The sequence below is a fragment of the Pithys albifrons genome, chromosome 21 (assembly GCF_047495875.1).
Source record: "Pithys albifrons albifrons isolate INPA30051 chromosome 21, PitAlb_v1, whole genome shotgun sequence".
Lineage (NCBI taxonomy): Eukaryota > Metazoa > Chordata > Aves > Passeriformes > Thamnophilidae > Pithys > Pithys albifrons.
In genome coordinates, this window is record NC_092478.1 from 1,403,788 (window position 1) to 1,430,126 (window position 26,339).

The 26,339-nt window shown below is 50.1% G+C and overlaps 2 protein-coding genes across 3 annotated transcripts; both read right to left on the reverse strand.

The window, feature by feature from the left end:
- Positions 1–2,218: 2,218 nt before the first annotated feature.
- BLMH (bleomycin hydrolase) lies at positions 2,219–20,217 on the reverse strand. The gene is made up of 12 exons (XM_071574966.1): positions 20,146–20,217; positions 18,939–19,136; positions 18,579–18,688; positions 17,796–17,937; positions 16,533–16,621; positions 15,210–15,302; positions 11,596–11,751; positions 10,927–11,085; positions 10,770–10,837; positions 10,271–10,388; positions 8,384–8,453; positions 2,219–3,136 (listed from the first exon to the last, which is right to left on the reverse strand). Exons 1-12 carry the CDS (start codon positions 20,156–20,158, stop codon positions 2,985–2,987), a joined length of 1,368 nt encoding a protein of 455 aa, XP_071431067.1. The 5' UTR covers positions 20,159–20,217; the 3' UTR covers positions 2,219–2,984.
- Positions 20,218–21,462: 1,245 nt separating this feature from the next.
- TMIGD1 (transmembrane and immunoglobulin domain containing 1) lies at positions 21,463–26,339 on the reverse strand. Of its 2 annotated transcripts, XM_071575022.1 has the most exons (7): positions 25,942–26,339; positions 25,611–25,710; positions 24,374–24,652; positions 23,320–23,598; positions 22,432–22,535; positions 22,139–22,167; positions 21,463–21,815 (listed from the first exon to the last, which is right to left on the reverse strand). In XM_071575022.1, the coding sequence occupies exons 2-7, from the start codon at positions 25,687–25,689 to the stop codon at positions 21,812–21,814; spliced, it is 774 nt and encodes a 257-aa protein (XP_071431123.1). In that variant the 5' UTR covers positions 25,690–25,710; positions 25,942–26,339; the 3' UTR covers positions 21,463–21,811. The 2 variants fall into 2 exon arrangements, with proteins under 2 accessions (XP_071431123.1, XP_071431124.1); XM_071575023.1 differs by lacking the exon at positions 21,463–21,815 and having other exon boundaries at positions 22,135–22,167.

Here is a 26,339-nt window from a genome sequence, read left to right on the forward strand (position 1 = left end):
CCACACCCGGGGGGCACTGAGGCTCCCCTGGCTCTGGCTGTGCCCCGAGAACCTGCCCAGGCTCCCTGGGGGCTCGTGCCCCTCAGTCCCCTCCCACCATCTCCAGCCCTGCTCCCCAGCTGGGGCTGCTGGGCACACTGGGGAGTTTGCCCAGTTCCATCCCAAAGGAACTTACAAAATTGCTGGACACAAAGGCAAAGGTGTTGCTGCCAGATTGGCTTCGTTTCCCATGACGTGTTTGAGCCATGTGGGTTTTCTGTGCTTACTTGAAGGAAAGGAAAGAAAACAACATACTATTGTATAAGCTGTACAGGGAAATATCTGGGCAAGAGTTTAGGAGATAAGCACAAGCTGGACAATACTTTAAATACTCAAATTAGCAAAAACTGGCCTGGAATCAGTTTTTAATTTATCAAATTCAATCCTCATCAGTGCTGCCATGGGCAACAAAAATGTCAGTTAAACTCTAGAGAAAAAGTGAATTCTCTTTGGCTGCTGTCACACTCAGAGATAACACAGAGGAGACTGAAGAACTGGTGTTAGTCATAAGTAGAAAGATCTTAAAGGACTAAAATTACTGACCTTTTGGAAGGGGAAAAAGCCCCCCAAACAACACATGCATTAGTCATAATCAAAATATTGTGCATAGTACAGCTTTCCAAGAGACCTTGGCTCTGTTTCAAAGCCACCAGGGTTCAGCAGCAAGTACGAGACTCTTCATTGCCCTGAGCAAGAAGCAGCAGGAGGTGGGGACTGAGATCAGACCCTCAACATCACCAGGGACCCCAAAGATCACCTGGGCCCTCCCTCTGCCCAGAGGGGGATCCACAGCACCAGAGCCTTTTCTGACACGTTTCTGGAGACTGATCCTAAAGGGCTGCAAGAGGCACCACCTCCCCAGACAACGTGCTCCAGTCCTTGGCACCAGAAAACTTTCCCTCAGCTCACCAAGTCTTGTTGCAGTTGAAACCTCTGACTTTTTAGTCCATTTATCATGAGCAGTGGGAACAAAATTCCCTTCCTTAAGGCATCCATTTATGAATTAATGCAATGTGATCTCTCCCCTTCTGTCTGACTAAACACCAGGTTTCTTTCAGCCTTTACTAGTCCTGATTTCACACCCTCTGATCATTCTTACCTTCCTCTTCACACTCCTTTGTTTCCATCTTCCCTGAGGTGCAGGACCCTGAACCAGATCCTGCCCTCAGCAGAGCTGGGTAACTTGACATGTATTTCAGGTTATTTCTGTTTATACACCCCAATATGACTTTTTTCCTACAAGAGTACAGGATTAACCATTTGATATTTTAATTTCCACCCCACTCAAACTGAGTTCACTGTTCTGCTGGCCCAGTTCCTTAAACAGCACACAGTTGCCTGCTTTGACAGAGACCACATTTTGATGAGCACAGAGAATAAATCAGAAATGGTGACAAAACATTTGATAGTAACCTTGTAATTAAATATATTTGAGAAATCAATATTCATCAATACCTCCAGCACAGCTTTGTTACTTCTGCAGAGAAAGCTGTGAAGGGCACAGAGTAAAACACACCCAAGGACAGTAACAACCTCCTGCTGCTCCACACCAAACTCTCCTGTCCAAGCAGCATTCCTGTCAGAATGTTAATCCAGAACATGTTAAAGCAGCAGGTTGAATCACTTTGGAGCACCCCTAAACAAGCCCTAACCTGGATTCAGTTCAGCAGGACCATGCAGGCAGGGTGGAGCTGGCAGAGGGGGCACCTGTACCTGCACTGAGACATTTGTGTAACCAGCACAAGAGACTCCCATCATCACTGAACAACCTCCTCCCTCTGTTGTGCAAACTGAGGAGAAGTCAAAGCAACTACAGAGCACCACAGCCAGCAAACATCCCAGTTCACACTCACCTTGGGCAGTGTCTGTGGCCCTGGCAGGGGCAGTTCTGCTCCAGGGGCAGGTCCAGGGGCAGGTCCAGGCTGGTTCCTCAGCCTCCCTCACCCTCCTCTGCCTGGGACTGACCCCGTGCAGAGCAGGAGAGTGTCAGGGCACACACAGACATTCTGGCACTGTCTCCATCCCAGGATTAGTCCTGTTCTCACACACTCCCAGAGTGCCTGGAGCACGTGAAGCATGTTCATATTTTGGCTCACAAATTTGTGTGCAGACCATTAATATCTCCCCATTTCATGACTCACAGTGTCTCATTTGAACAAAGGAACCAGAACTGCACCAGTCACTTTAGAAAGTGTTTATTCAAAAGCTTCATAGCACCATCTTGTTTTTTAAAACAACCAAATAAAATGCAGCAATTAAAACATTGGTTTTTCTGGTGAGCATGACACTAACTCCACCTGTGAACACATTTATGGTTGTTCTTGCTAATAGAAGTGAAAAATAGCGCTCCTGTGCACACAGACATAGCCCTGGGCCCTGGCTGGGGCATCCAGTCCCAGATCAAAAATGGAAGAATAAAACCAAGTGAAACTGGAAACCTCAAAAAACAGTCACCCCTTCCCAGCTCTGCAGGAAGGGAAAATTTCCTAAAGGTTTCAATTCCTATGTCCCCTCCAATACTTCAGCAAAACTGAAAATGTAAATATATAAAATATTTTTGGGCATTCATTTATGGAACAAGTCAGATGATAATTAGATAAGTATCTCGGTGTGTCTGTTCTATCATCTAGCTATTAACTCTAAAAGGGCCTTTTATGCCCATTGTTTCCTAGGGAAAACACTGGTAAAAGTAATTCTACTACATTACTACACTGATTTTCATTAAAAATTTCAGGTAAAATCAGGCTGCCATCGACAGCACTTGTTTGCAAGATGAGTTTTTCCTCTCCCTGGGAGTTGTGGGGCAGGCTGGGTGGGACCCCCAGGCAGCAGAGCGCTATTTCCCACAGCCCCTCCCGGGGCCGAGCCCAGGGCTGGGCACGTCTGGCTATGGCTTCCCCCGCTGGAATTCTCTGGTGCAGCTACTGCTGGAGGGCACGGGCAGCTCACTTGGCCAGGGCCCCCATGGGGTCCCAGGCGGGCAGCACGATGGGCTCCTGCTGCAGCACGGCCAGCACCTCCTCGGGCACGTGCTTCTTGTCCACCACCACCTCGTACACGTACTCGGAGAACCAGTCGTCGGTCATGATCAGGTACCCTGGGGGGAGAACAGACTGTCACACACACCCAGGGCACTCCTGGGGCTGGCAGGACCTGCTCACACCGTCAGCTCAAACACAGCCCCAGGAAATGAACACACACTGACAGGATGATCTTCTGTGCCCTGGAAGGCCAAGCAAGAAGCCCACCAGGAAAAACAAGTCCCAGAATATCCATAATTTATGTTTCCTCTGTTAAAATAGGCACTCAGAATACTTAAAGGAATTACAAAGGCTTAAAAAACAAACAAACAAAAAAGGCATTTAAGGCAGAATGTAAAACTGAGTTTCTGGCTTTAGGAGTGTTCAGGATTTTGTGTAAAAGGAAATTTTCCAAGTGAATACCCAAACCAGCTCTGGTTTAAGAAAACTTCACTGGTTTAGTCCTTGCAGTAAGAGGAGCTGCCTCAAACAAAGCCATCTAAAGCACACTTAGGCTGAACTAAATCTCAATTTTCTCCTTTAATTTTTACTGAGAATTTCAGTGAATACTCTTTGAACAGGGGGTGGGGGAAGTCACTTTTAGAGGATCACAGTTTTTAGCAGAGAACTGCCCATGGAAACAAACTCTTCCAGGTGAGCTGACAATACGAGTGGCTGGAGAAAGGAAGTGTTTAGCAGACAGAAGAGAAGGCTTTATGTAATAAAGTTCCTCATGTCCTTAAACAGTATCATCACACAATCAAATTAAACAAGAAATGTCCAAAGAATAGGGACAATAAACGCATCCATCTACACCATCTTGTTTCTAAAGCAGGAGATCAGATAATTCCCATAAATTAAAACCCCTATCAATTGTAGCCAGAGCTAGAAGCCATTTTGGAATCACTGCCAAAGGGAGCTGCCTTGATTATTCTCTCTTCAGGATATGAGTTCTTGGGACACACAAAACCCTCTCACTGCCAAGAGCCAACAAGTAATTGCACCCCGGGAGGATAAGGAGCTGTGCCTGTGCCATCCCCTATCTCGGTGCCGATTGGCATCAAAGGGAGAAGCTCCAGCAGAACCTCAGGACATGCAAATCACTCAGGGCTTTTAGAGGAGCCTGTGCAGGGAAAGCCATTACTGGCCACAGGAGACACGTCCTGGGGACACCCAAAACCAAAGCCCCTGACCCTTCCCAAAGGACCCAGCACGAGCCCCTTTGTGCTTGTGCCGGGACTGCTCCATGGGGAGAGCAAACCCACAGTGCTGAGAGGCCCAGGGGTGTGCACACCCTGACACACCCTGACACTGGGGTGTGCACACCCTGACACACACACACACACACACCCTGACACTGGGGTGTGCACACCCTGACACACACACACTGACACACCCACACCCTGACACTGGGGTGTGCACCCCCTGACACACACACCCCCGACACACACACCCCCGACACACACACCCCCGACACACACACCCCCGACACACACACCCCCGACACACACACCCCCTGACACTGAGGGTGTGCACACCCTCACACACACACACTGACACTGGGGTGTGCACACCCTCACACACACACACTGACACACACACACTGACACTGGGGTGTGCACACCCTCACACACACACACTGACACACACACACTGACACTGGGGTGTGCACACCCTCACACACACACACTGACACACACACACTGACACTGGGGTGTGCACACCCTCACACACACACACACTGACACTGGGGTGTGCTCACACACACTGACTCTGCCACTGGAGTGTGCACACACTGCCACTGGGGGTGTGCACACTGACACTGACACTGGGGTGTGCACTGAAATCCCTGACTGCTTTCACGTGTGCAACGGCCAGGACAAGAGCCAGAAAGCCCAAAGGGAGCTGACTCTGTCTGGAGATGTATCACCAGAAAGTTCTTCTCATGCCAAAACAAGCAGATGGACCCCCTGTCCAAGGGATGTGATAGTGTGTGATTTAGTATTCCCTTCTTGCTTGCTTTTAAGAAAAGCTATCAGAGGGGATAAGCTGGGTTCAAAGTTAGGTAATGATGTCCTGTGTCTCCAGAACAAAAGAGTACTCAGTAATTAAACTCGCCTGGATGGCTGAAAAAGTGCCAGTAAACCAGAAAGGAAATACTTGACTGGGAAGTGACTTTTTTACCTCAAAAAACAAGCAGTGTTTGTCAGCAGCTGTGTTCATTCCTTGAGGAAAAACAGAGAGGATTCCAAGAAACACTTTTACAACAGATATAAATGTAACTACTAAATATTTAGGCAGGGCAATGCCAGGCTGTTCCCAGGGCTTCCCTGTCTCCAGGACAAGCACTACCACAAGACTTCAGTTCTGCACCTCCAGAGTGAGTGTAACTGAGTCCATCCCCTGACCCCCAAACCAGGGTCACAGCCCTCCCAGTCCTGCACCAGGCAAGGCAGGGGAAACAGGTGTTCCCTGGCACCTGAGGAGGCATTTGGAGCAAAACAAGAGGGACCCCACGTGAGAAAAACCACTTTCCTTTCCTTCCAACAACGAGTCATTTGTTTGCTCAGTGTTTAATGACTCAAGTCCAGTCTCTGGTGTTTTGTTGCAGGCTGGAGCCTTTGTTATCCTGCCCAAGAAATACTGAGAGCTGGGGCTTGCTGGTGTCCCCCACACCCACCTGGGGTGTGCCAAATTTAACGTCATCCTTGGCTGCCTCTACTGCTGTGGATTCTGGTTCCTTGTGCTGGACTCACCCAAGCACTGCTGCCCAACTCCTTAACAAGGCAGGTAAGATTTAAATCTTACCAGCAAGAGAGCTCAGACAAACTGAGTCCTCACCCTCCTACAGCAGCTACTACTGGACATGAGGAGTGAAAAATCAGGGCAGGAAGAAGGAAACCCTGTCAAACTGAGTCACCATCCCTGGAGGGATCTGAATGATGTGTAGATGTGGCACTTGGGGACATGGCTGTGTGGGCTTTGCAGTCCTGAGTTCCCAGTTGGACTCTGCCCTTAAAAGGTCTTTTCCAGCCTAAATGATTCTGTGACTCCAAGTGACCCCTTCCAGTGTCTGAGAAGAGCCCTGAAGAGAATGTCCAATTGCCTTTAGTTCCACAGAAGTTGGTTGGTGATACCCAAGGAAATCCTTCAGGGATTCACCTTCCTGAAAGAACAGTCTGACAGACAGTCAGGCTTCCTCCTGCTGATGGGATTTTGTGTCAGGGCACTTTTCCAGGCAACTCTCTAAGCAAAACAAAGTATAGACAGAAAGCAAGACCTTCCAGAGAGTGTGGTCTCCACTGGCACAAACAGAGAAGGGGCAGTGACTCCCCAGCAAAGTCCACACAGGGGACAAGGTTGGGCAGGGTTTATTCAAGTCACTTTGGGGTCCTATTTTATTTCAAGGGACAAGCAGCTCCTCTTAAACAGCTCCAGAAGAGCTCACTCTTGAAAGCTGAATGTGTATTTGGATCCTCCAGCCCAGAAGTGCCCCAGCTCAGTCACTGCCCAACAGGTGCCACCTGCAGTGGGATCAGGGCTCAGCCACTGCCCTGTGGTTTGGCAGCAACAGCCAATGCCTGAAACTGAGCCCGGGCTCTAATAAAGAACAACCCTGAACCCTGGCCAAGGAGCACGTGCAACCCACACGAGCTGCTGACAGACACCCTTTAACTGGAGTGTTTGGAGAACTAACCAAAGTCCTCACTGCCTTCCTGGCAGCATTCCCCTCACACCAGAGTGATCCAACATCACCAACCAGGCACCTGAGTGTCCCAAAACAAAGAGTTTGGCAAGAACAGCACAACTGACCAGGCATTTTTATATTTTACATTCTCTATAAGCATAGAAGTGCTTAACAAAATAGTTTGTACTCAGAAACAAGAAAAAGTTTTGATGTTCCTCCTGTATTGATGTGGCTTTCTTTAATCCAGCATTCCCAAGAACATTTTACTGCTGTCTCACTGACAGCCTGGAAGGCTGAACATCAACAGCTTCATTGCTTTGTCAAGACTGCAGATTTTATTGGAATACCTTGCTGTGAATGGACACAGCTAACTCAGAGCAGATACTACTGCAGGACCAAGAGGCCCCAACATAAACTAGGACACTTTTCCAAGAATATTCTGGTTTACTTAGTTGTTCATGTTATCAAAAGCTTAGGAGCAAGACCACATCCTAAAACAGAGTTCTCCAGAAATAGTCTATTCCCAGAAGAAAACCCAAGACATCCTGGGAAAGTTCTGCCATACCAAATCTTACAAGCACAACATCTGAGATTAATGTGCAGCAAAAATGTGGTCAGCAGTGAGTGCTGTGCCCAGGGACACACTGCCCAGCCTGGCACACCCTGGTGAGGCTGTGCCAGCTGAGCCACGTCCGGCCGGTCCCACACAGGGCACGACAAACCACGGAGTTCCCCTGCACTGAGGAGAAGCTGGGACTGACCTGGGCAGGGCAGGGCAGGGATGTTCCCACCCCACCAGCTCCTCCCCAAGGGCAGGGGAGGTCAGAGCTGCCCCCAGCCCAGCAGAGAAGCACCCAATGGTCATTCCCAGTTTCCTTGGGCAGGGAAGCAACTGGAAGTGACTTCCCAAACCACTCTGAGCTGGGACTCTGCCCTGTGCCCCCCCCTCAGAGCCTTTCCAAGGAACAGCAGTGCAGGCTGGGACAGAGCAGCAGGAAAACAGGAAAACAGTGTCTGCAGAACCCCCAGCACAAGCAGAAGGGCCCAGTGAGGGCTCCACACTGAGGCCTGTGCCCAGCACACCCCACAGGGACACTGCAAGGGGTGCTGCCCATCATGGCTTGGCACAGAGGCCAAAAGGCAACCACAACTGTGATTTTTTACATTTGTTTTTTACAGCTGTTGGAGCTAGAACAGTTTGCACTGCAGCTGTTCACAGCACAAGCTGGGACCAGCCATGCCCTGATTTCCTCCTTCACAGAATCAGTAAGCAAAATATTACCAGATTTTTCACACTTGTGTTCTGCAGCAAAGGATTATGAACAACAAAACAATCAAGGTTCTGACCAGTGTGACAGAGGGAGAGCAAACTCCAACAGCTGCTGGGGGTTTTTGGCAGGGATGGGCTGGGAATTTTCCCGTGGTCAAACAGCAAACTGGTATCAAGGCTTAAGAAAATCAGCAACCTCACAGCAATAAACTAAATCACCTTAAGAAGGTGATAATGAAGGATTTAAACTTTGATAAACTATGACCTTTAGATAAAGTCTATCAGTATCTTCCCATACCTTCCTACACAAGCCAGTCTTTATTCCCAAACACTGCTCAGCCTTCTGTTCCCAGGACTATAAATTACCTTTATTACCACGGTCTTCACCCCAGGAGTTCTCCACTCTCCATTTCTCAAAGGCATCTTCTTGTCCATCCTGTAGAAAACAAGCCAAGGGCATCGAGTGGTGCAGGCCAGGCCAGGGAGGAGCAGCCAACCCTGCCTGGCCACATCCTGCCCAGCAAACCAGAGCTCCACTCCCAGCAGGCTGCAGGAACTGCAGAGTTTCACACAGTGCCAACAGTGGGGAAATGTAACTTGCTGAAATACCTCTCCACCCACTTACATAAAACATGAGGAAATGTGGTCAGGAAGAGAAGCTGCAATAAATACTTATTTTTACCAGAAAACTGAAATTTGACTAAATTCTAGTTTGGACTTCACTGACTCACAGAATTTAAGAGCCATCCCTATCCATCCCCCAGCTGAAGGACACAGCTCCAGGTCTGCTGCATTGCTACTAAAGTACTTTAATACAGAAAAGCAACCTGGAGAAACATCTCACAAATGCATTTTTAATGTTCAGTGGAATGTTCCTGCAATGCTTCAGTTCTCACTCAAATATAGGACAGTCCTTAACTTGAGACACTCGAGAGCTCCCAGACAGGAGCTGGGATGAGCATGTTCATGTACAGGAAGTTTTTAACCCAAAGGTGCATTTAATCCACATCAATTTTTGATGTTGCAAAATTGTAATAGGATTTTTTAAAATCTTAAAATCCTTTATAAAAGTAGGTAAATCAAAAATATTACATTTTACAACTCAGTTTAGCAAAGCTCCTTTAGATTAAGTTAAGGTTTAATGTTAAGACATTTACAAACAAAAAGTAGAAACAACTTTGTCCACTGTGAAAGGGAAAAGCCTCCAAATGCTGAACTTGTAGGTAACTTTTAAGTGATATTCCAATTTTAGATCCTGATCTTCTACTCCCTTTGTTTAAGAAATCAGGTCATGTTCAGTCATATTTTATGCAACTGTATTTAGGTATGCAAAAATTAATTTAAAAACACAGACCCAGACTGTAACTGCACCATCAGTGCCAACACAGAGGCTTCAGTGATGGACAGGTAAGCAAGACTTAAAAGTACCACTACAAATGATCACTGTTTTCAGTTAGATATTTAAAGAGGTGTTCAAGCAACCTGATACACAATAGAAGTGTGAGAGCTCAGAATGCTGAAAACAGGAAAAATTATATTGAGTTGTAAAAAGTAACTTGGAAAAACTGTTCTGAGTCAGCAGCCCCACGTGGAGTCCCCCAGGGCAGAGCTCAGGCAGCTCCTTCTGTGCTGTGCAAGCTGTTACTGCTCCAGCCAAGGCCATGCTGGACAGGAAGAGATCACTTCAAAGACACTTTAATAGTGACAACTTCTGGAAATAAATGGAAACATCAACAGTGCAGATAACCCTGAGTTGTAAGTTTTTTGCATGGTTCCTTTTACCTCATTATGTGCTTTGTTAGAGTGCCAGGATCAGATTTAGTTGTGGATTCCTCTGGCCACAGAGCTATTTTGGACACTGTTTTCCTGCCCTAATTAGAGGGTGAGGGATCACATGCCAGGGAGCTGCAGGACATTAACACTCCACCAAGTGTCTCCTCCCAGCATTTTACAGGAGCTCCGTGCTCTAAACCAGACTGGATTCACCATGCAAAGGTTCTCCAGGAAAAGTTTGTGGGCAAAAGCAAAGAAGTCCTTTGGCATGTCTAAAATTCTTCCCTGCTTGTTAAATATTTACAGTTCTGAACACTCAGACAAACAACACAAGGGGAATAAACACCCAGGCCTTGTGGCACAAATGGCCAACCCCAGCAGAGCAATTACACCCTGAGTGAGCCCAGAACACCAACAGCCCCCAGGCCATGCCAACAAATGCCTGCCAGCAGCAGCAGGTGAGGGAGGGGGAGGCTGTACCTTCTCAGTGACAGCTGTCAGGACCATGGCGTGGGTCATCATGGACTCCCCAAAGATCAGGCGCTCGGCTTTGTTCATGTTCTTGATGGAGACCCCGAACACCAGCTCGTGGTTGAATCTGAGAGACACAGAGGCCACATCAAAAGGGTGCAGGGAGAGTCCTGGCCAGCAAATCAGGGCATCAGGAGGCTGCCCTGGCCCAGGAGTTCAACTAATTTTAATGCCAGAATAAATGCAAAACCTGATCCCTTCAGGAGTTCCTGTTACTGGATATTAGACAATTTAACTAAGAATATTTAACAACTACTTGTAGTGCATCTTCAAAGGATTCAGATTTAACTAACAAGTGAAAACCTTTCTGTTGCTGCTGAGTTACTTAAGTGCAGTCTTTCAGGGTCTATAATCCAAAGCATGCACAAATTAGTTTCTTAAGCAGCTGAAGGTCTGTCTGTGTCCTCCCCAGGTATCCCCACAGCACCTGCTTTGACTCTCTACTCACATGTTCAGGTCATTGATGCCCAGCTTGCCATAGAAGTGCTTTGCCACATCACAGCCAAACCACACAGCCTGCAAACAGAAGAAGGGCCAAGTCTGGGCCATGTCCCAGGGGCTCTGCCTGGCCTGGGCTGCCATTCCTGGGGAGAGGCCAAACCCACCTCTCCATCCTTAATAGAAGCTGCAGCCAATTTCTTCAAGACCTCCACGGGCTGGTTGTTGTAGAGTGTTTTCCTGCCCCCAGCCATGTTGCCCAGGTACTCCACTGTGTACAGCCTGTTGTAGGGATTCTCAGGGCGAGGATCATTCACTAAACAAATCTGCCAAAACCAAGAGGTCATAAAAAGGTGCAACACAACTGAAATCTTCAAGCAGTGAATCCAGCAGGATTTTAGGGAATGGCTTTTGTCCCAGCTAGCTGTCTGTTCATTAGCAAACAAGCCACTGAGCTAAACCAGCATTTTTGAGGTTTTGTTTGTTGGGGTTTCTTGTTTTGTTTTACAAGTTCACCTCCTAACTGTGGCAGAGCAGCTCTGCATGTTATTCCTGCTCTAATGGGTGTCTCATGACATGTTGCAGCTGATGAGATCACTGCATATTTTATCATTACAAAATCATGGTGGGACTGCAACGTGAGACCACAGATGACTGAGGGGCAGAGCACAAACAGCACAACAGGGAGAATAAACACAGGGAGGGCCATCTGCCCTGGGGGGAGCAGTGCCCCTGCCTTGCCCCTCCCAAGTGCTGCAGTGACAGACACTGGAACAGAGGGAGTGTCTGAGCAGCACACCAAGGCCTTGGAAAGCTGCTGCCTTCAGCATGCCCACCTTGTCCTCCATGTTGAAGTAGGGCTTGACGTGCTCGTGGTAGAACTGCAGGGGGGTCAGAGGGCCATACTTGTGGTAGTTCTTCTCCTTGTCCCGGAACTCCCAGCAGAAGGTCTCAGGGGGGCTGCCCAGGCACGTGCTCACTATTCTGAACACCTGCCAGGGGAGCAAACAGCTCTGTGAGCCTGATGGAACCTGCAGCTCTGCCTCTCCCACCACGGCAGTGCCACCGGCACAGGGATTGCTCCGTGGAGAAACAACTGCAGAAATGGGATCTCAACAGTCACCTTGGAAGAACATGAGTCAACACACAAATTATTTGCATTCATCCCTTGAAATCTGGGTGTTTCAGCAGTTCAGAACCAATCTGAAAGGTCATGGGAAAACCAACAGCACCTCTCTCCACTCCCACACTCCATGGTCTCAGGTAAACCATCAGGCAAACAGAAGCTTGAGGCTGAACCAACAAATTCCAGGTTATCCAAGGAATGCAGCAGCCAAAAGCAAAAGCCAGGACACTGCCCAGCCTCATTCCAACATTTCATAAGTAATTCTGAAGCTCCTCCAACAAGATACTTGCCCAGTGCAAGAGAAACTTGATCAAATTGATTCTAGACAGGATTGAGCATCACCTGCTCCACCAGGTGGTAACCAGACCTTCTGACATGGGCATTTTCCCTCCACTAATCCCTTTTTTACTGCAATGTTTGTCTGGATTTCAAAGATGGGCTTTTGCCTCTTTTCAAAAGCCCAGAATAATCTCCTCATCTGTTTAATACATTTAACAACATCTCTGTTCAGGGCTGAGCTGGCAGGTTATGTAATTTAATTCCAGATCCCTGCCTGTGACATCCTTTGCAGCTTTCTTTGGATTTCCAGCACACAGAGATGACCAGATTCCAAGTCAGCCTCCCTGTACATCAGAGTATGGAACTGCACTCCAGAACCACCTGCTGCACCTTCTCACATGCCAGGAACGTGCTCCCAGTGGCAGCCCCACCAGATGAGTGACTGCAGGGACACTGAGCAGGACCTGCCACAGGTACTCTGGGGACAGGGAATTCAATCAGAGTTAAACAGCTTTCAATCTGTTTCACTTCAGCTGACACTGCTCTTCAGCTCTGTCCAAGCCTTGAGCACAAGGTCAGTCTCTTGCTTGCAAGGAACCATCAGGTTATTTAAAACAAATCTCAACAGCACCTTCAACTGCCATGGCCTGTGCCACGTTTCCCAGGCTGGCAGCCTTCACACTTCCCTCTGGTTTTGCCTTTCCCAAGGCTGACTTGCTCTGTCTGGAGCTGGCTGAGCTGATTTATCCTAAGGCTCCTTATATAAGAGATGACTGTGCCAGCTGCTCTCTGTGCTGACACTGAAAGGAGTGTCTGTTCATGCTCAGTAACACAACCTGGCTCTGCACAGAACACAAATAAAGGTGTTCTTGCCCCAAGCAGTTTAAGAAAACCAGCAAAAAGATTAATTACAGGTTGAAAGGAGGGTGTGGGCATGAGGTTTTTACTGCAGGAACTTGCACATTTACTTCTCAATAAATATGGTAAAGAGCAAATGTAAATCCCTGAACGACTATAAATATTTAATTTTGCACATACTGCACAAAAGGTGCCATTTGCTGTGGCTGCACCCACATTACCTCAGATAACCACAGGTGGTGAGAGCTGAGGCCATGAACACAAAATAAGCAGGAAAACTGCCCAAAAGGAGAACTGCAAGAGATGGGCTCGAGCCAGAGGAAGGGAAGTGATGGAGCCAGAAGTCTCAGGGAGCAGAGGCAGAGCAGCCTGGGAAGGGCCTCCCTCCATTGTTCTCCACCACACCCAACACAGGCCATCTCTCTGCATCTCACAGGCTTCCTCCAGCAATAAGGAAAGTTAGTACATTTTAACTAAAATGTGACTTATATCACCCTAGTGGACAATCAGAACCAAGATAAGGCAAAGATAGAGTGGCTTGTGGTAAAACACAAAATAAGTAAAGAGAGGAAAAGGACACTGCTGTTAATAAAGAGTCTGCAAAGGAGAAGAGTAAAGGAAGAAAATTCAGTTGCATGAACTGCACTGATTTCAACTTCTGGCCTGCTGTGCACTGGTTTGATAAGAATGTTTGTACAGTTGTGGAGTGAATATATAACTACCCCATTTCAGCTCGAGTGCTGCTCCCAGCAGGAGCAAACCAAGACTTGCTGTGCAAATGAACCTCACAGAACAAAACCAGGCACTGCTTTGCCTCATAAAAATCCAGAGGCAACCCCAGTGACATCCATAAAAACACACAAATCACTGTTACTACTGCAGGAGAAAATGCAGTGTTGGCATCAGAGGACTGAGCATAACCTTTTAAGAACAAAGTTAATAAAGCCTTAAGGTCAGTTCCAGGATCCAGGACCCCTTCTCAGAGGGGCTGTACACAAATGAGACACAAATGACCATCCCTGGGAAGCTTTTGATGTCTCCTGTAAAATCCTCCAAGGGCTTTTGGACACACACTGGATGTAAGTCATTAATTCACCTTTGTCCCAAGCCCTGATTAGCCACAGACTGGGGTAGGCTCAAAGCACAGAATTCTTAAGGCATGAATGTATTTCACAACTGTGACAATGATTTCATCATTGTTTTCATGCAATCCAAGCAACGTGGTTCAGTTTGCTTTTAATCTAACCTTAAAATTCGACAACAGGAAGCCACAGGTTTTCACACAAAGCTGAATTTCAAAAACCCAAACCAACATGTTAGTCAATACTTGCATATTAGTGGAACTGCCTAAAACTCTACAGAAACAGCCCAAGACTCTGCCTGATGTTCACTGGATTGCAGAAGAACTGACACACAACACCAAAACATCTGATTTTGTGACTCATCTAAAGACAGACATTAAACCTCTGGGTCACTTGGAACTGTATCTTTGAGAAATAAATGAAATATGTACTTTTTTAAAGTGCATGCACTTGATCCAACTAAAACAGCCTCAACTTTTACAACTATTTTTAGCAGTTTAAGCACCTGAGTAGTCCAGAATGATAAAAAAACCATGACAGGAGTAATTCTTGTTCAGTATGAGCAGGTTCAGGCAGCACAGACACTGCACTGCTGATGGAGTGAATCACAGAGCCAGAACAGAAGCTGAGAGTCCTCCCTCTGCTGCCCCAGGATCAGAGCACAGCTGGACTCAGCCACAGACCTCCCTCTGTGGTTCTTTTCTGCTCTCTTGTGGGGAACCTCTGCACAACATTTGTGCTGCAAGACTTGCATTCAAAGCCATCAGACTGCCATTATCAACCTCCTTCCTGCTATTTGTGGGTCTGACAGGCCACTATTTGGACCTCTCAAGACACAAAATGCTGCTTTCCTGCAGCAAGGGGCAGATGTCTGTAAAATGGCATCATTCTGAAATCTACAGATTCAAGATATTTGTCTGGAAGTGTTAGAAAAACTCAGAATTAGGTAAGCAACAACAGCTCCAAGCACAGTCAGTCAGGCAGCAAAAGGCACCTGTTCTGGCTGATCCAACAGAGTCAGAAACCTCAAGACAAGAGTCTGACAAGAGCCAGGACCCTCATCCATTCTGGCCTCGTGCTCCAGGTGTCCCCCAAGTGTCTTTACCTCTTCTATCATCATGTCCATGGCAGCACAGAGCTCTCCCTTGCTGCCTCCACTCTCCACCATGTTCCTCAGCCGCAGACAGTACTCCCTCATCTGTGTGAAAACAAAGCAGTTACTGAAGGGCAGGAACACCCAACCAGAGCCAGCACTTCCCACCTGGTTGTGTCAAACACCTGTTTACTCTTCACAACATGTTCTCAAAATGAAAACACCCTTCAGAAGGTTTCATTTGAGATCGAGTCATTTAAAAAAACAAGATAATTGAATGCTTTAGAATTAAAATATCACCAAAATATAATACAAAATTCACAGATAGTCACAGTTCAATTCCACTTCTCCAGCCACTGATGAGAGGTTTGCAGCCATCAGGCTCTTAAGGCTTGATTTCCCCCAGTCCCACAACTGATGCCACAACATGCACACACACCAGCACCCCTGTGACTCAGAGCAGACCTTCTCCAGACTGCAACTGATTCTGCAGCTCCACTGCATAATTGATCTGCTTGATGAGCAGCAGGAGCATTTCCCCACTGCAGCAGGAGCAGCCACACTCCCCAGGACTGTCCCCACTCCCCAGGAGGCTCCTCAGCACCAGCTGCTTTGCCCTGCTCCAGACTGGAACAACAGTAACAACATTCATTGTCTCAGCTATTCCAGCTGCTATTTTGTATTTTCATGTGGATTTCAGCAGGCAGTTTTCCCTGAGTATGCAGCACATGAACTGGAAAAAAAATACTCAAAGCCACTGTAAAAAAATGTTTTAATTACCTCTTTAATCTGGCTCCCTACACCAACACCTGCCCAGTTTAATTGATTTCTGTAGTTCAGGGAGTCAGTTCACACCTTCCTTCAGACTGAGCTGTGCATTTCTGTACTGAGCTGGTTTGGGGTTTGAAAATGCACTTTTTCATCTTTCTTACCCATCTGGCAGCCATCTCTGGAAACCTTGGCACTGTGGTGTATGAAACACTGAGGGGGTGGGAAAAAGTTACCCAGACACCCTGTGCTGGTTTTGCAGAAATAGATTTAAGCTGCCACATGTCAAGAATTCACTTTTTTTTGGAAATGTGCAGATGAGGAATAACCACCACTAAACCCACACAAGCTACTGGAGCCTGGCAATGGACATTTTCCACACACACCTTCCTGCTCCACGTTTCAAGATTAACATCAGACTTTGCTGAGACTTTAAGGTACTTGTAAATAAGTTTAAATTGCTGAGATGCATTTAACACTTTGGTCAATAAAGATAAGGTGGGCAGAACATTTGAGCAGGTTCATCCCATCCCCTCCCCTTGGTTATACCCTCTAAATCAATTCTACCTTGTGGTTCAAGATCTCATTCATCCTTCTGGTAGCCTCTGTGGTGTGAGACTCTGGGAAGTATTTCTTGGGGACAACACCATACTTTTCTAAAGGAAATAATAAAGAGACAGGTTAACCCTTGGCTTTTCCACAGAACAGGTGCCCAAACTCTGCTTATATCCATGTAAGAGCCAAAGAGAGAGTGGGTTTGTGCAGAGATTGTAAGGAAAGGCTCTTATTTAAAGGCTACAAGTACTCCAAGTTTACATTTTAATCTGTGACTGAATCTTCACCTCTGAACTGTGTTCCACAGGGGTCCCAGAACTGCTCAGGGTCATGTAACTCAACACTGAAAAGTTCTAAACTAATCACTGCTTTTCTTTCCACCAGAAAAGAAAAACAATTTGATTACTTTAAAATTAAGCTCCTGAAGTACCTTCTAAAGCACTGGGCCTCCTGGGACTCACTCCAAGTAGTTTATCTAAGGTTAACTGAGTAACTTCCCAGTCTCCTTTCCTCCTCACCATTTACAAACACCCAGCAGGAGCTCCATTGCTTCTACATTCCAGCACCACTCAGAGATCACACCATGCAAAGCTCTGGATGTCACCACAGCAGCCAAAATCTTGTTTGCCCTGATTAAGTATTTATAACAATTGGGTGGGGAAAAAGGAACCTCCAGGCTTCAAAGAAACAAACTCCTTTTGTGAGTCTGAATTTCTATTATTGGCTTGTTGAGTGACAAAGGTGTCACATGTTTCACAATGCAAATGACAGCTGGTGTAAATAAGCATCTCATGAGTGTAGGATCCATTTCTGGTGGAGCTTTGTAGGACCAGCACTGCCACATTCCAGCCAATTCCCTCTCACTGATCCCCACACCAGCTTCAGGCTCAACCCCACGTGGCTTTGCTCTTGCCTGGCAGACACTCCCAAGTGCAGCAACGTTTTTTCCTTGCCATGTGCCTAAGAACTGTACACGTGGATGTAAACAAACAGTGTTGGGTTGATGACTGAAGTAGAAAGAATTGAAGCTTTTTACCAAAGGGGAGGTCTGGGATACCTAATTACTCCTGTTGATCCTCTGAGCTCTCAGCAGCAGAGTATGCAAAAGCAAAGCAAGACAATTTCAGCCTGGCAGGAGAAAGGCCTTTGATTGCAAAGGGCAGTGGTTCCTCTGCAAATTCCCAGCTCTCAAACTCAGTTTCTACTTCTATTCCATTCCCCACCTCAGACCCCGGTGCAGCTTCAGGAAGGGCTCCTAATGACCAATTCTCTTACCAATTATGTTGACCAGCATATCCCACTGCCCACCATCGTTGGTGGGGTTGGAGAGCAGGAACTGTACCAGTCTTCCTTCCACTGGCTCCTTTTTCTGGGCTGTTTCCACAAAAGCATTTAAAAAGTAGTAACAGCGTTCAACCTGAAACACACAGAGAAAGGGCCTTTTCAGTCTGATTTACTATGTGTTAATTGCTGAATTAGTCGTTTGGAAGTACAAAATGAACAAAGCTGCTTTCTGCTCATCCTCTGAAGTCTTTACTCTCCTGCAGGGGCTACTCTGTAAACTTCTTTGCTACAGACAAAGCGGGAGGGGTTGGCCCAGCGCTGGAGGGAGGGGAACGGGAGTGAGGCAGGAGTTGTTATGCAAAGGAGCTGGGCCCAGACCAGCCCTGGATCCGCCTCAGTTCCCCCGGGGGAGAAGCAGCCCCAGCTCCCAGCAGGTCCCGAGCAGGAGTGACAGGCATGGCCCCGGAGCCGCCAACATGTAACTTATGAGGCATCAAGTAACTCCTGAGGTGTCAAGTAACTTCTGAAATAACAAGTAACTCTTGAAAAGTAGAGTTTCACTATTCCCAAACATCAACATCTCAACTTTCTTCTCCCGCTGGAAGTCCTGCTTTGCTCAACCTGCATTTAAACCACATTTTTAAAGAACTTTGCAAGTTTCTTCTCACCTGTTTTCCAGGTGTATTGTTGAAACAAAGCAGCCCAAAAGAAGCTCTGTCCCAACACCACCCCCTGGTTGCATAAGCCAGCCCAGCACAACCTGCACGACTGTACCTTATCCCAGAAAAAGAGATAGGACTGGCTGAACTCAAACTCTTCAATGTTGTATTTCTTCATGAAGGGCAGACGCATTGCATTGAGGCAGGAAAAGATCCAGCATCTCCCTGAGAGATCAAAGAGCAAGAATTAACTGGCACACCTGCACTCAGGATCTGCACAACAGCTTCTGTACCCGGGGCTGGTGACACAGTTCTGCCCGAGCCTTTGGCCAGAGCTCAGAGCTCCGGGCCCTCACTGCAGGGGCAGGGCAGGGCACGCTGCACTGCGAGGGCTGTTCCTGCCTCAGGAGGGACCTGCGGGGACAGCCCGGCCCGGGGACAGCCCGAGCACGGGCAGCCCCCGCCCCGCGCTTACCGGAGTTCTTCTGGTTGGTGACGGGCTTGCCCTCGCTGGGCACGGCGTGCTGGAACACCTGCACCGTGTCCTGCACCACCTGGCGCTGCAGACACACCTCCAGGGGGTCGTTACACGTCGCCACGTTCTGGGCCAGCAGGAACTGCGGCTCGTTCCGCAGCCGCCGGCTGAAGGCCACGGCCTTCTCGGTGCTCAGCCCTGCGGGGAACGGCACCGTCACCGGGACCGCACCGGGAGCGGCCCCTCCGCGGCCCCGACCCTCCCCGGGAGGGCCTATCGCGCCCGGGACCGGCCCCGGGGGGAGCGGGACCCTCCCCGGGGAAACGGGGCTGGAACGGGACCCTCCCCGGGGAAACGGGGCTGGAACGGGACCCTCCCCGGGGAAACGGGGCTGGAACGGGACCCTCCCCGGGGAAACGGGGCTGGAACGGGACCCTCCCCGGGGAAACGGGGCTGGAACGGGACCCTCCCCGGGGAAACGGGGCTGGAACGGGACCCTCCCCGGGGAAACGGGGCTGGAACGGGACCCTCCCCGGGGAAACGGGGCTGGAACGGGACCCTCCCCGGGGAAACGGGGCTGGAACGGGACCCTCCCCGGGGAAACGGGGCTGGAACGGGACCCGCCCCGGGGGAAACGGGGCTGGAACGGGACCCGCCCCGGGGGAAACGGGGCTGGAACGGGACCCGCCCCGGGGGAAACGGGGCTGGAACGGGACCCGCCCCGGGGGAAACGGGGCTGGAACGGGACCCGCCCCGGGGGAAACGGGGCTGGAACGGGACCCTCCCCGGGGAAACGGGGCTGGAACGGGACCCTCCCCGGGGAAACGGGGCTGGAACGGGACCCTCCCCGGGGAAACGGGGCTGGAACGGGACCCGCCCCGGGGGAAACGGGGCTGGAACGGGACCCGCCCCGGGGGAAACGGGGCTGGAACGGGACCCGCCCCGGGGGAAACGGGGCTGGAACGGGACCCGCCCCGGGGGAAACGGGGCTGGAACGGGACCCGCCCCGGGGGAAACGGGGCTGGAACGGGACCCGCCCCGGGGGAAACGGGACCCTCCCCGGGGGGAAGGGGTCTCCCTCCCGGCCCTCTCCCCCTTCTCCTCCCCACCGGCGGGATCACCCCGGTAGCGGCTGCCCTGCCCGCGGCCCTCTTCCGCCCGCGCCCCCCGGCGCCCCCCGGCCCCGGGACCCCCCGGCCCCGCGCACCACGCGCGTTCATGGCGGCACCGGCGGCACTCCCGGCGCAGGCCCGGGGCGGAAGCGGCTCTTATAGAGCCGGCACCGGAAGCCGGAAGAGGGGCCCGGGGCCGAGCCGGGGGGGGCGGACGGTGAGCGGAGAGGGACACGGAGCGTGAGGGGCGGCACCGACAGCGGGTCCTCACAGAGACCTCCACACTGACCCCCCACACTGACCCCCCACACTGACCCCTTAGAGCGACCCCTCATATTAACCCTCACAGCGACCCCTCACACTGACCCCTCATACTGACCCCTCACATTGACCCTCCCAGAGACTCCCACACTGACCCCTCATACTGACCCTCACAGCGACCCCTCACACTGACCCCTTAGAGCGACCCCTCATACTGACCCCCCACACCCCCGAGCTGCCCCTCACGCTGCCCCCACACCTGCCCTCACCCTCCTCCGGCAGCGCTGGCAGGCACAGCCTCAGATGGATTTACAGCTCGCCCAGTTTATTGTCAGTATCAGCCCCGGCCCGTCCCAAGGCACGGTGAGGCCTCCCCAGAGCGCCGGGACCTCGAGCAAAGTGCCGGAGTGGCACATCTGTGAGGGAAGGAGTGATGGAGATGGGGATGGAGGGGCTCTCCTGCCCTCCTGGTGCTGCAGAGCAATCACTGGAACCTCACCGGGTGTTTCCAGGAGGTTGTGCTGCCCCAGGGAGCGCTGGGGCTGCCCCAGCCAGAGATGGAGATGGTGAGGGAGGATCAGGATGGCTGGGAAGGGCCCTGGGTGGGCACCCTGTGGGATGCTCTGCAGGACAGAGGGCACTGCCAGCCCAGCACCTCCCACCACCCCTGTGCATCAGCACCACAACCTCATCCCTGTCTGGAACTGCCTGAAGGGAAGTTCTGGCCAGGTGGGGGTTGGTCTCTTCTCCCAGGCACTCAGCAATAGGACAAGGGGGGCTCAAGCTCTGCCAGGGGAAATTTAAGTTGGAGAGCAGAAAAAAAATTCTTTCCAGAGAGTGCTCAGGGATTGGAATGGGCTGCCCAGAGAGGGGGTGGATTCCCCATCCCTGGAGGTTTTTCAACTGAGCTTGGCCGTGGCACTGAGTGCCATGATCTGGTAAAGGGACTGGAGTTGGACCAAGGGTTGGACTTGATGATCTCAGAGGTCTCTTCCAACCCAATCCATTCTGTGATTCTGTGTTTCTATGGATGTGGCACTGAGTGAGAATCCACCACGTCTTGATCCAACCCCACTGTGATCACCAGCCCAGGGCACGGAGTGCCCTGGGCTGGTGATCACAGTGGGGTTGGATCAAGGGTTGGACTTGATGATCTCGGAGGTCTTTTCCAACCCAATCCATTCTGTGATTCTGTGATAACTCACACTGCCCTGTGCCCTGCCCTGTGCACTCCCCACACCCTCACACCCCACTGCACAGCCATTCCCTGTCACAGTGAGCAAGGAGGGCGAGGGCTGGGCCCCCCCAGGCAGCCTGTCCTGTCCCCCACAGCACTGCAGTGGAGAATCAACAGGCAAAGAACCACTAATGTTGTGAAAAAAGGTATAAACTTGACCCCAAACCACTTGTTTCAGTGCTTTATCTCATCCTCTCACACAAGGCCTTAATTCCACCCCTAGGGATGATGTTTTCTGGGTGTGCACAGGATCCTTGTGTTCTTCACCTGCAGCAGAAAGAAGAGATGAAAAATGGCCTACTAGGGAAAACCCTGTGGGTGAGTTAAACTGTCCTGGGCTGTGTTCAGCCCCAGAGAGCTGCCAGCAGGCTGGGGCTGCCCCTGAGCTGGTACCCCTGTGCCCCCACACAGCCAGGGGTGCCAGGGCAGGGGCAGCCCCTGGGGCAGGTCTGTGTGTGCCCTGCCATGTGCCAGGGACCCTTCCCTGGCACAGAAGCTGTGGCCATGCTGAGTGCTCCTTTCCAGGCTCTGCCAAGTTTAAAGAGGGAGATTCATTTGGAATAAGCACAAATAGGCTGTCAAATACTTACAGAGCTGTTTCACTGGATTTCCTGAAGCACTGCAAAGAAAGAAAGAGTGATCTTTCACAAAGAAAGAAATGTGTTATCTTTCACATTTCCTGACCAAAGGGGTATTGTTACAAATCTATTGCAAGTACATAAAGCCTTCCTTGAAATATGCAATATTTGATTTATCTACTGGTCATTCTGTCTCAGCAGGAAGTGTGTAGCAGTTCTGTAGTGGAAAGCAACACTATGAAGTAGAGTAGAAAAGGCAGAAAACCCCAAGGCATTGCAAACAACCAATACTGTTTTTTCCATACCTTAAATAATATATCTTTTCGAGCCACAATTCCAAAAAATACTGTGACTGTGACCACCACGATGGCAGCAATCACAGCCTCCTTGGGAAACACGGGCTTCTTGTCTGTCAGGGAAGAGGAGGTTGGACATGAGATGGATTAGTGCAGTCAAACAGCCCAGAACACTTCACAGCTCTGCAGAAAGACACAATTCTGTCCCCACAGCTGTCACAGTTGCTGTCTCTGCTGTTTGCAGGCTGACTGTGTGTGTTAATCCTCTGCAAAGAATGGAGCTGAGCCTGTATTTTAGGGAGCTGAAGAAGAATTGAAACAGCAGCTTCACAAGAAGATCCCCCAGGTGTTGTTATGCTCAGAAATAAGGGTGTCCAGAGGTACCACTGACTCAGGTAACATTTATTTTTTCCCTTGTGCCAGGAGTGCAGAGATGAAAGGGGCCTGGACAGAGGGGGGGATACAGTGACACCTGTCTGAGACTGAGCACCCAATCCCTGGCACAGGACTGCAGTCACCTCTGTTAAGAACCTCAAACAGCTCTTTGGGCTTGACAGAATTCTGTGGTCAGAATGAGACTCTTCAAGTAGGACCTGAGGGGCTTTAAACCACCCTGGAGTGTGCCCAGTGAGTGTGGGAGGGGTGACAGTGGGATGAGCCTGCCCTGGGTCAGGCTTGCCCAACACCTCGGAATAACAGGGGGAGCAGGACAAGCCCTTTCTGTGTCCCAGGCACAGCTGCAGGGAGAGCTCCTTGCTGTTGCTGTGCTCTCACAAGTTCATGCAGGGCATTTAACCACATTCCACTTACACTTTTTAATATGAATGGATTGCTGTCATTGTAAAGGAGAACAGAGAGTTAATGGCAAAGCTGATTGTTTGACAACAGCCTTGTTACCTTCAACTACCAGGTGGAAATCCTTCGTGCCCTTTCCCAAGGGAGATTCCACCACACAGGTGTAGGTCCCATTGTCAGACTTCTGTATTTTTCTGATAGAGAGTTGAAAGACCTCACTGGTCTGGTAGAGCTCGTGGCGACCTGGCTGGAGGGTCAGGCTGTTGTTGTCTTTGTACCAGGTTGTTTGGGCTTGAGGGTTGGATTTGGAGTTGCAGGTCAGAGTAACATCCTTCTCTTCTTCGATGTGGAGGGTCTCTTCTCCACTCAGCTGGGGAGGAACTGTTCACAGTAATGCAGTTCAAAGGGTCATTAGCAATGCTGCTCACGGAATCACAGAACCACTTAGGCTGGAAAAGCCCCCTAAGATCCTCCAGCTGTTAACTGAGCACTGCCAAGGCCACCCCTAAACCATGTCCCCAAGTGTCACATCTACAGATCTTTTAAATCCCCCCAGGGATGGTGATCCCACCACTGCACTGGGCAGCCTGTTCCATTGATTGGCAACCCCTTCAGTGAAGAAATTTTCCCTAATATCCAACCTAAACCTCCCCTGGTGCAACTTGAGGCCATTTCCTCTTGTCACTTGTTATCTGCAAGAAAAGACTGACCCCACCTTGCTCCAGTTTCAGGTACTTGTAAAATGCCACCATTTAACTCAAAGTAAGTTCCCTTCACACGCTGCTTGTGCTCCTTGTTCCATGGTCTAACACATCACAGCCTTTCCTGATCCCTGGGAATCAGCAGGACAGGCAGTGGCAGAGACTGATACTCCTCTCTCTTCTCTGTCCTGACTTGTATCCTTGAGAAAGAATCTGGGTGGAGTCAGGGACATATCCAGAGCATCTCCTTTCTCAAGGCCCACCCACTCCCTATAAAAAAACAGCCTTAGATCAGGCCATGAGCACCACTGTGGAAAGGGAGTGTCTGCAATGTGAGTTATCTCCTGCTAGACGCATTTTTCCTTGGTGAGGGCAGTGTACAAGGGTGAGAAACCCCTCCCAGCTGCTCAGCCCCATCCCCTTCCCTCCCAGCCCCAGGAACCCCCGGCACTCACACTCCACATCCAGGAGCACAGACACCTGCACGGCCCTGTCCCGCTCCAGCCTGCACGTGAAGGCCACCCCGTGGTCAGACTCGCTGACGGGGAATATGCAGATGCTGCTGCTGTTCTCTCTGTTCCCGTCGCTCAGCCCCACCTGCCCCTCTCCCCGGTACCACACCAGCCGCTCGGCCTGGCTGCTGTTGTGCACGAGGCAGGACAGGGCCACGGCCTGGCCGGGCTTTGTGGGCAGGGGGAAGTCAGCAGGGTGGTCATTCACTGTCAGCTCCAAACCTGCAAAAGGAGGAGCACCAGGACACTGAGCATCCTCACCAGACCCTTCCCACAGAAGCTGCCCTGGAGGAGGAACTGAGGCTTTCAGGCTCCAGTCCAATGGCTGATTTCAGGTGGAATGTTAGTTTTTGAGGCACAAAGTTACCTTCATCACAAAGCTTTCTTCACAGTTACTTAAAATAAAAATCAGGTTTTGCAGCTGACTGACAGAATGCCCAGGCCTGAGCTGTGACAACCAAGTGTCTAAATCCCTGCAGTGCCCATGTAACACACAGGGGAGGCTCAGCCCCCTCCTGCTGGGCTCACTCACCCTCCTGCCACCAATCACTGCTGCAGAACTTCCCCGGGCTGGGGTTTGTGCTCTCTGTTTGATACTCTGTATTCCAGAGCTGGATGCCCTTGAAACTGTGAATTAGTTTGTCAGCCCCTCAGTTGGGTCCCAGACAGGCTGAGCTTGGATGTTGCAGAGCTAAAGTTTGTCTGATGTACAAACCTCAGGACAAGCTAAATGAAGAGCAAGTACAGGAAATAAATTTTCTGTGGGCTTAAACTCACTACTGTGGCCTGGGCCATGAATTAATGAACTAAAAATACAGCTCAGAATACAGGGGTACTGAAGTCCTGGGATATAAAGAATTCTGAAGCTCTCTGTCTCTTCCCTGGTGTCTCCAAGTGGCCAAAGCTGTCACACTTCTCACTGCTTAGAGCAGGTTTGGAAACTGTGCCCTTGTCAGTCCTGTGCAGCTGCCACAATAATGTTGGGACACACTGAAGCTTCCCCATTGCCTTCTGTGCTACTCCCAAAACCAGAGACCAGTTTCCAGACAGTCCTCTGGGCACGACCCAGAACACCCAAAACCTGGGCTGCTGCTGTGGCACCTCACCCAGCCCTGGGCAGTTTCTGTTGTCAGCATGTTGGGGCTTGGGCAAAGCCATGGCAGATGTTTCTATTGCTTACCTGTGGCTGCCCATGCCAAGAAGGAGATGGCAAGGACGGGAGCTGGGCAGGGCACGGGGGGGCTGTGTCTCTGTGCCATCCTGCAGAGGCCCTGCTGTGTCTGTGGAGAGAGGGTCACAGCACTGCCTGTGCTCAGGGGGCAATCCCTGCCACCACCACACCCTGGGAGCCCCTCACAGCAGGGACAGGGCACCAGGGAGGAACCTGAGCCCACTGCTGCAGGGCATTTTCCTGTTCAGAGCAGACTCCAGGGGGTTTAATGCCTCTAATCTCCCTGACATGAGTTCACTGTCTCCAATCCCATCTCTGGGCTGTGCAGCACCAGACTTACCTTGGGAAGAGTCTCTGAAGGGGCTGCTGAGAAATAATGCACTGCTCTTTCCCCTCCTTATTTATAGAGTCTGAGTTTTAATATTTTATGGTTGTTCAGTAAGAAGCAAACCCATAAAATGGGTTCAAGGCCTCGTTCAGTTCCTGGGTTTCTGAGCTCCCAGAACAGTGAAGGAAAGCACTTGCTGGGCTCTGCTGGCTGTTTTATGAGACCTGTCAAGGCAATGAATAACTAACAAGAGAGTTCCTGCATCAGCCAGAGAGACTTCCAGCCAAAAATAATCCCTTCACCTCTCAGCTTTCTGGGTGTTCACTAAACTGTTTCAAACCATGGGAGGTTTATCCTACGTTATCCTAGAGCAGGAGTAGACTCCAATTTGCCCCTTTCTGCCCAAAGCT

Excerpts from the sequence above, each read along its gene's own strand:
- BLMH (XM_071574966.1), bottom strand. Across the intron at positions 18,689-18,938 it reads CACCAACCAGAAGAACTCCG|GGAGATGCTGGATCTTTTCC; the intron begins GTAAGCGCGGGG and ends TTGATCTCTCAG. Across the intron at positions 8,454-10,270 it reads TGACAGCTGTCACTGAGAAG|GATGGACAAGAAGATGCCTT; the intron begins GTACAGCCTCCC and ends TGTTTTCTACAG.
- TMIGD1 (XM_071575022.1), bottom strand. The coding sequence starts at position 25,689 with ATGGCACAGAGACACAGCCCCCCCGTGCCCTGCCCAGCTCCCGTCCTT. Across the intron at positions 24,653-25,610 it reads CTTGGCATGGGCAGCCACAG|GTTTGGAGCTGACAGTGAAT; the intron begins GTAAGCAATAGA and ends CTCCTTTTGCAG. Across the intron at positions 22,536-23,319 it reads TTTCCACCTGGTAGTTGAAG|ACAAGAAGCCCGTGTTTCCC; the intron begins GTAACAAGGCTG and ends CTTCCCTGACAG.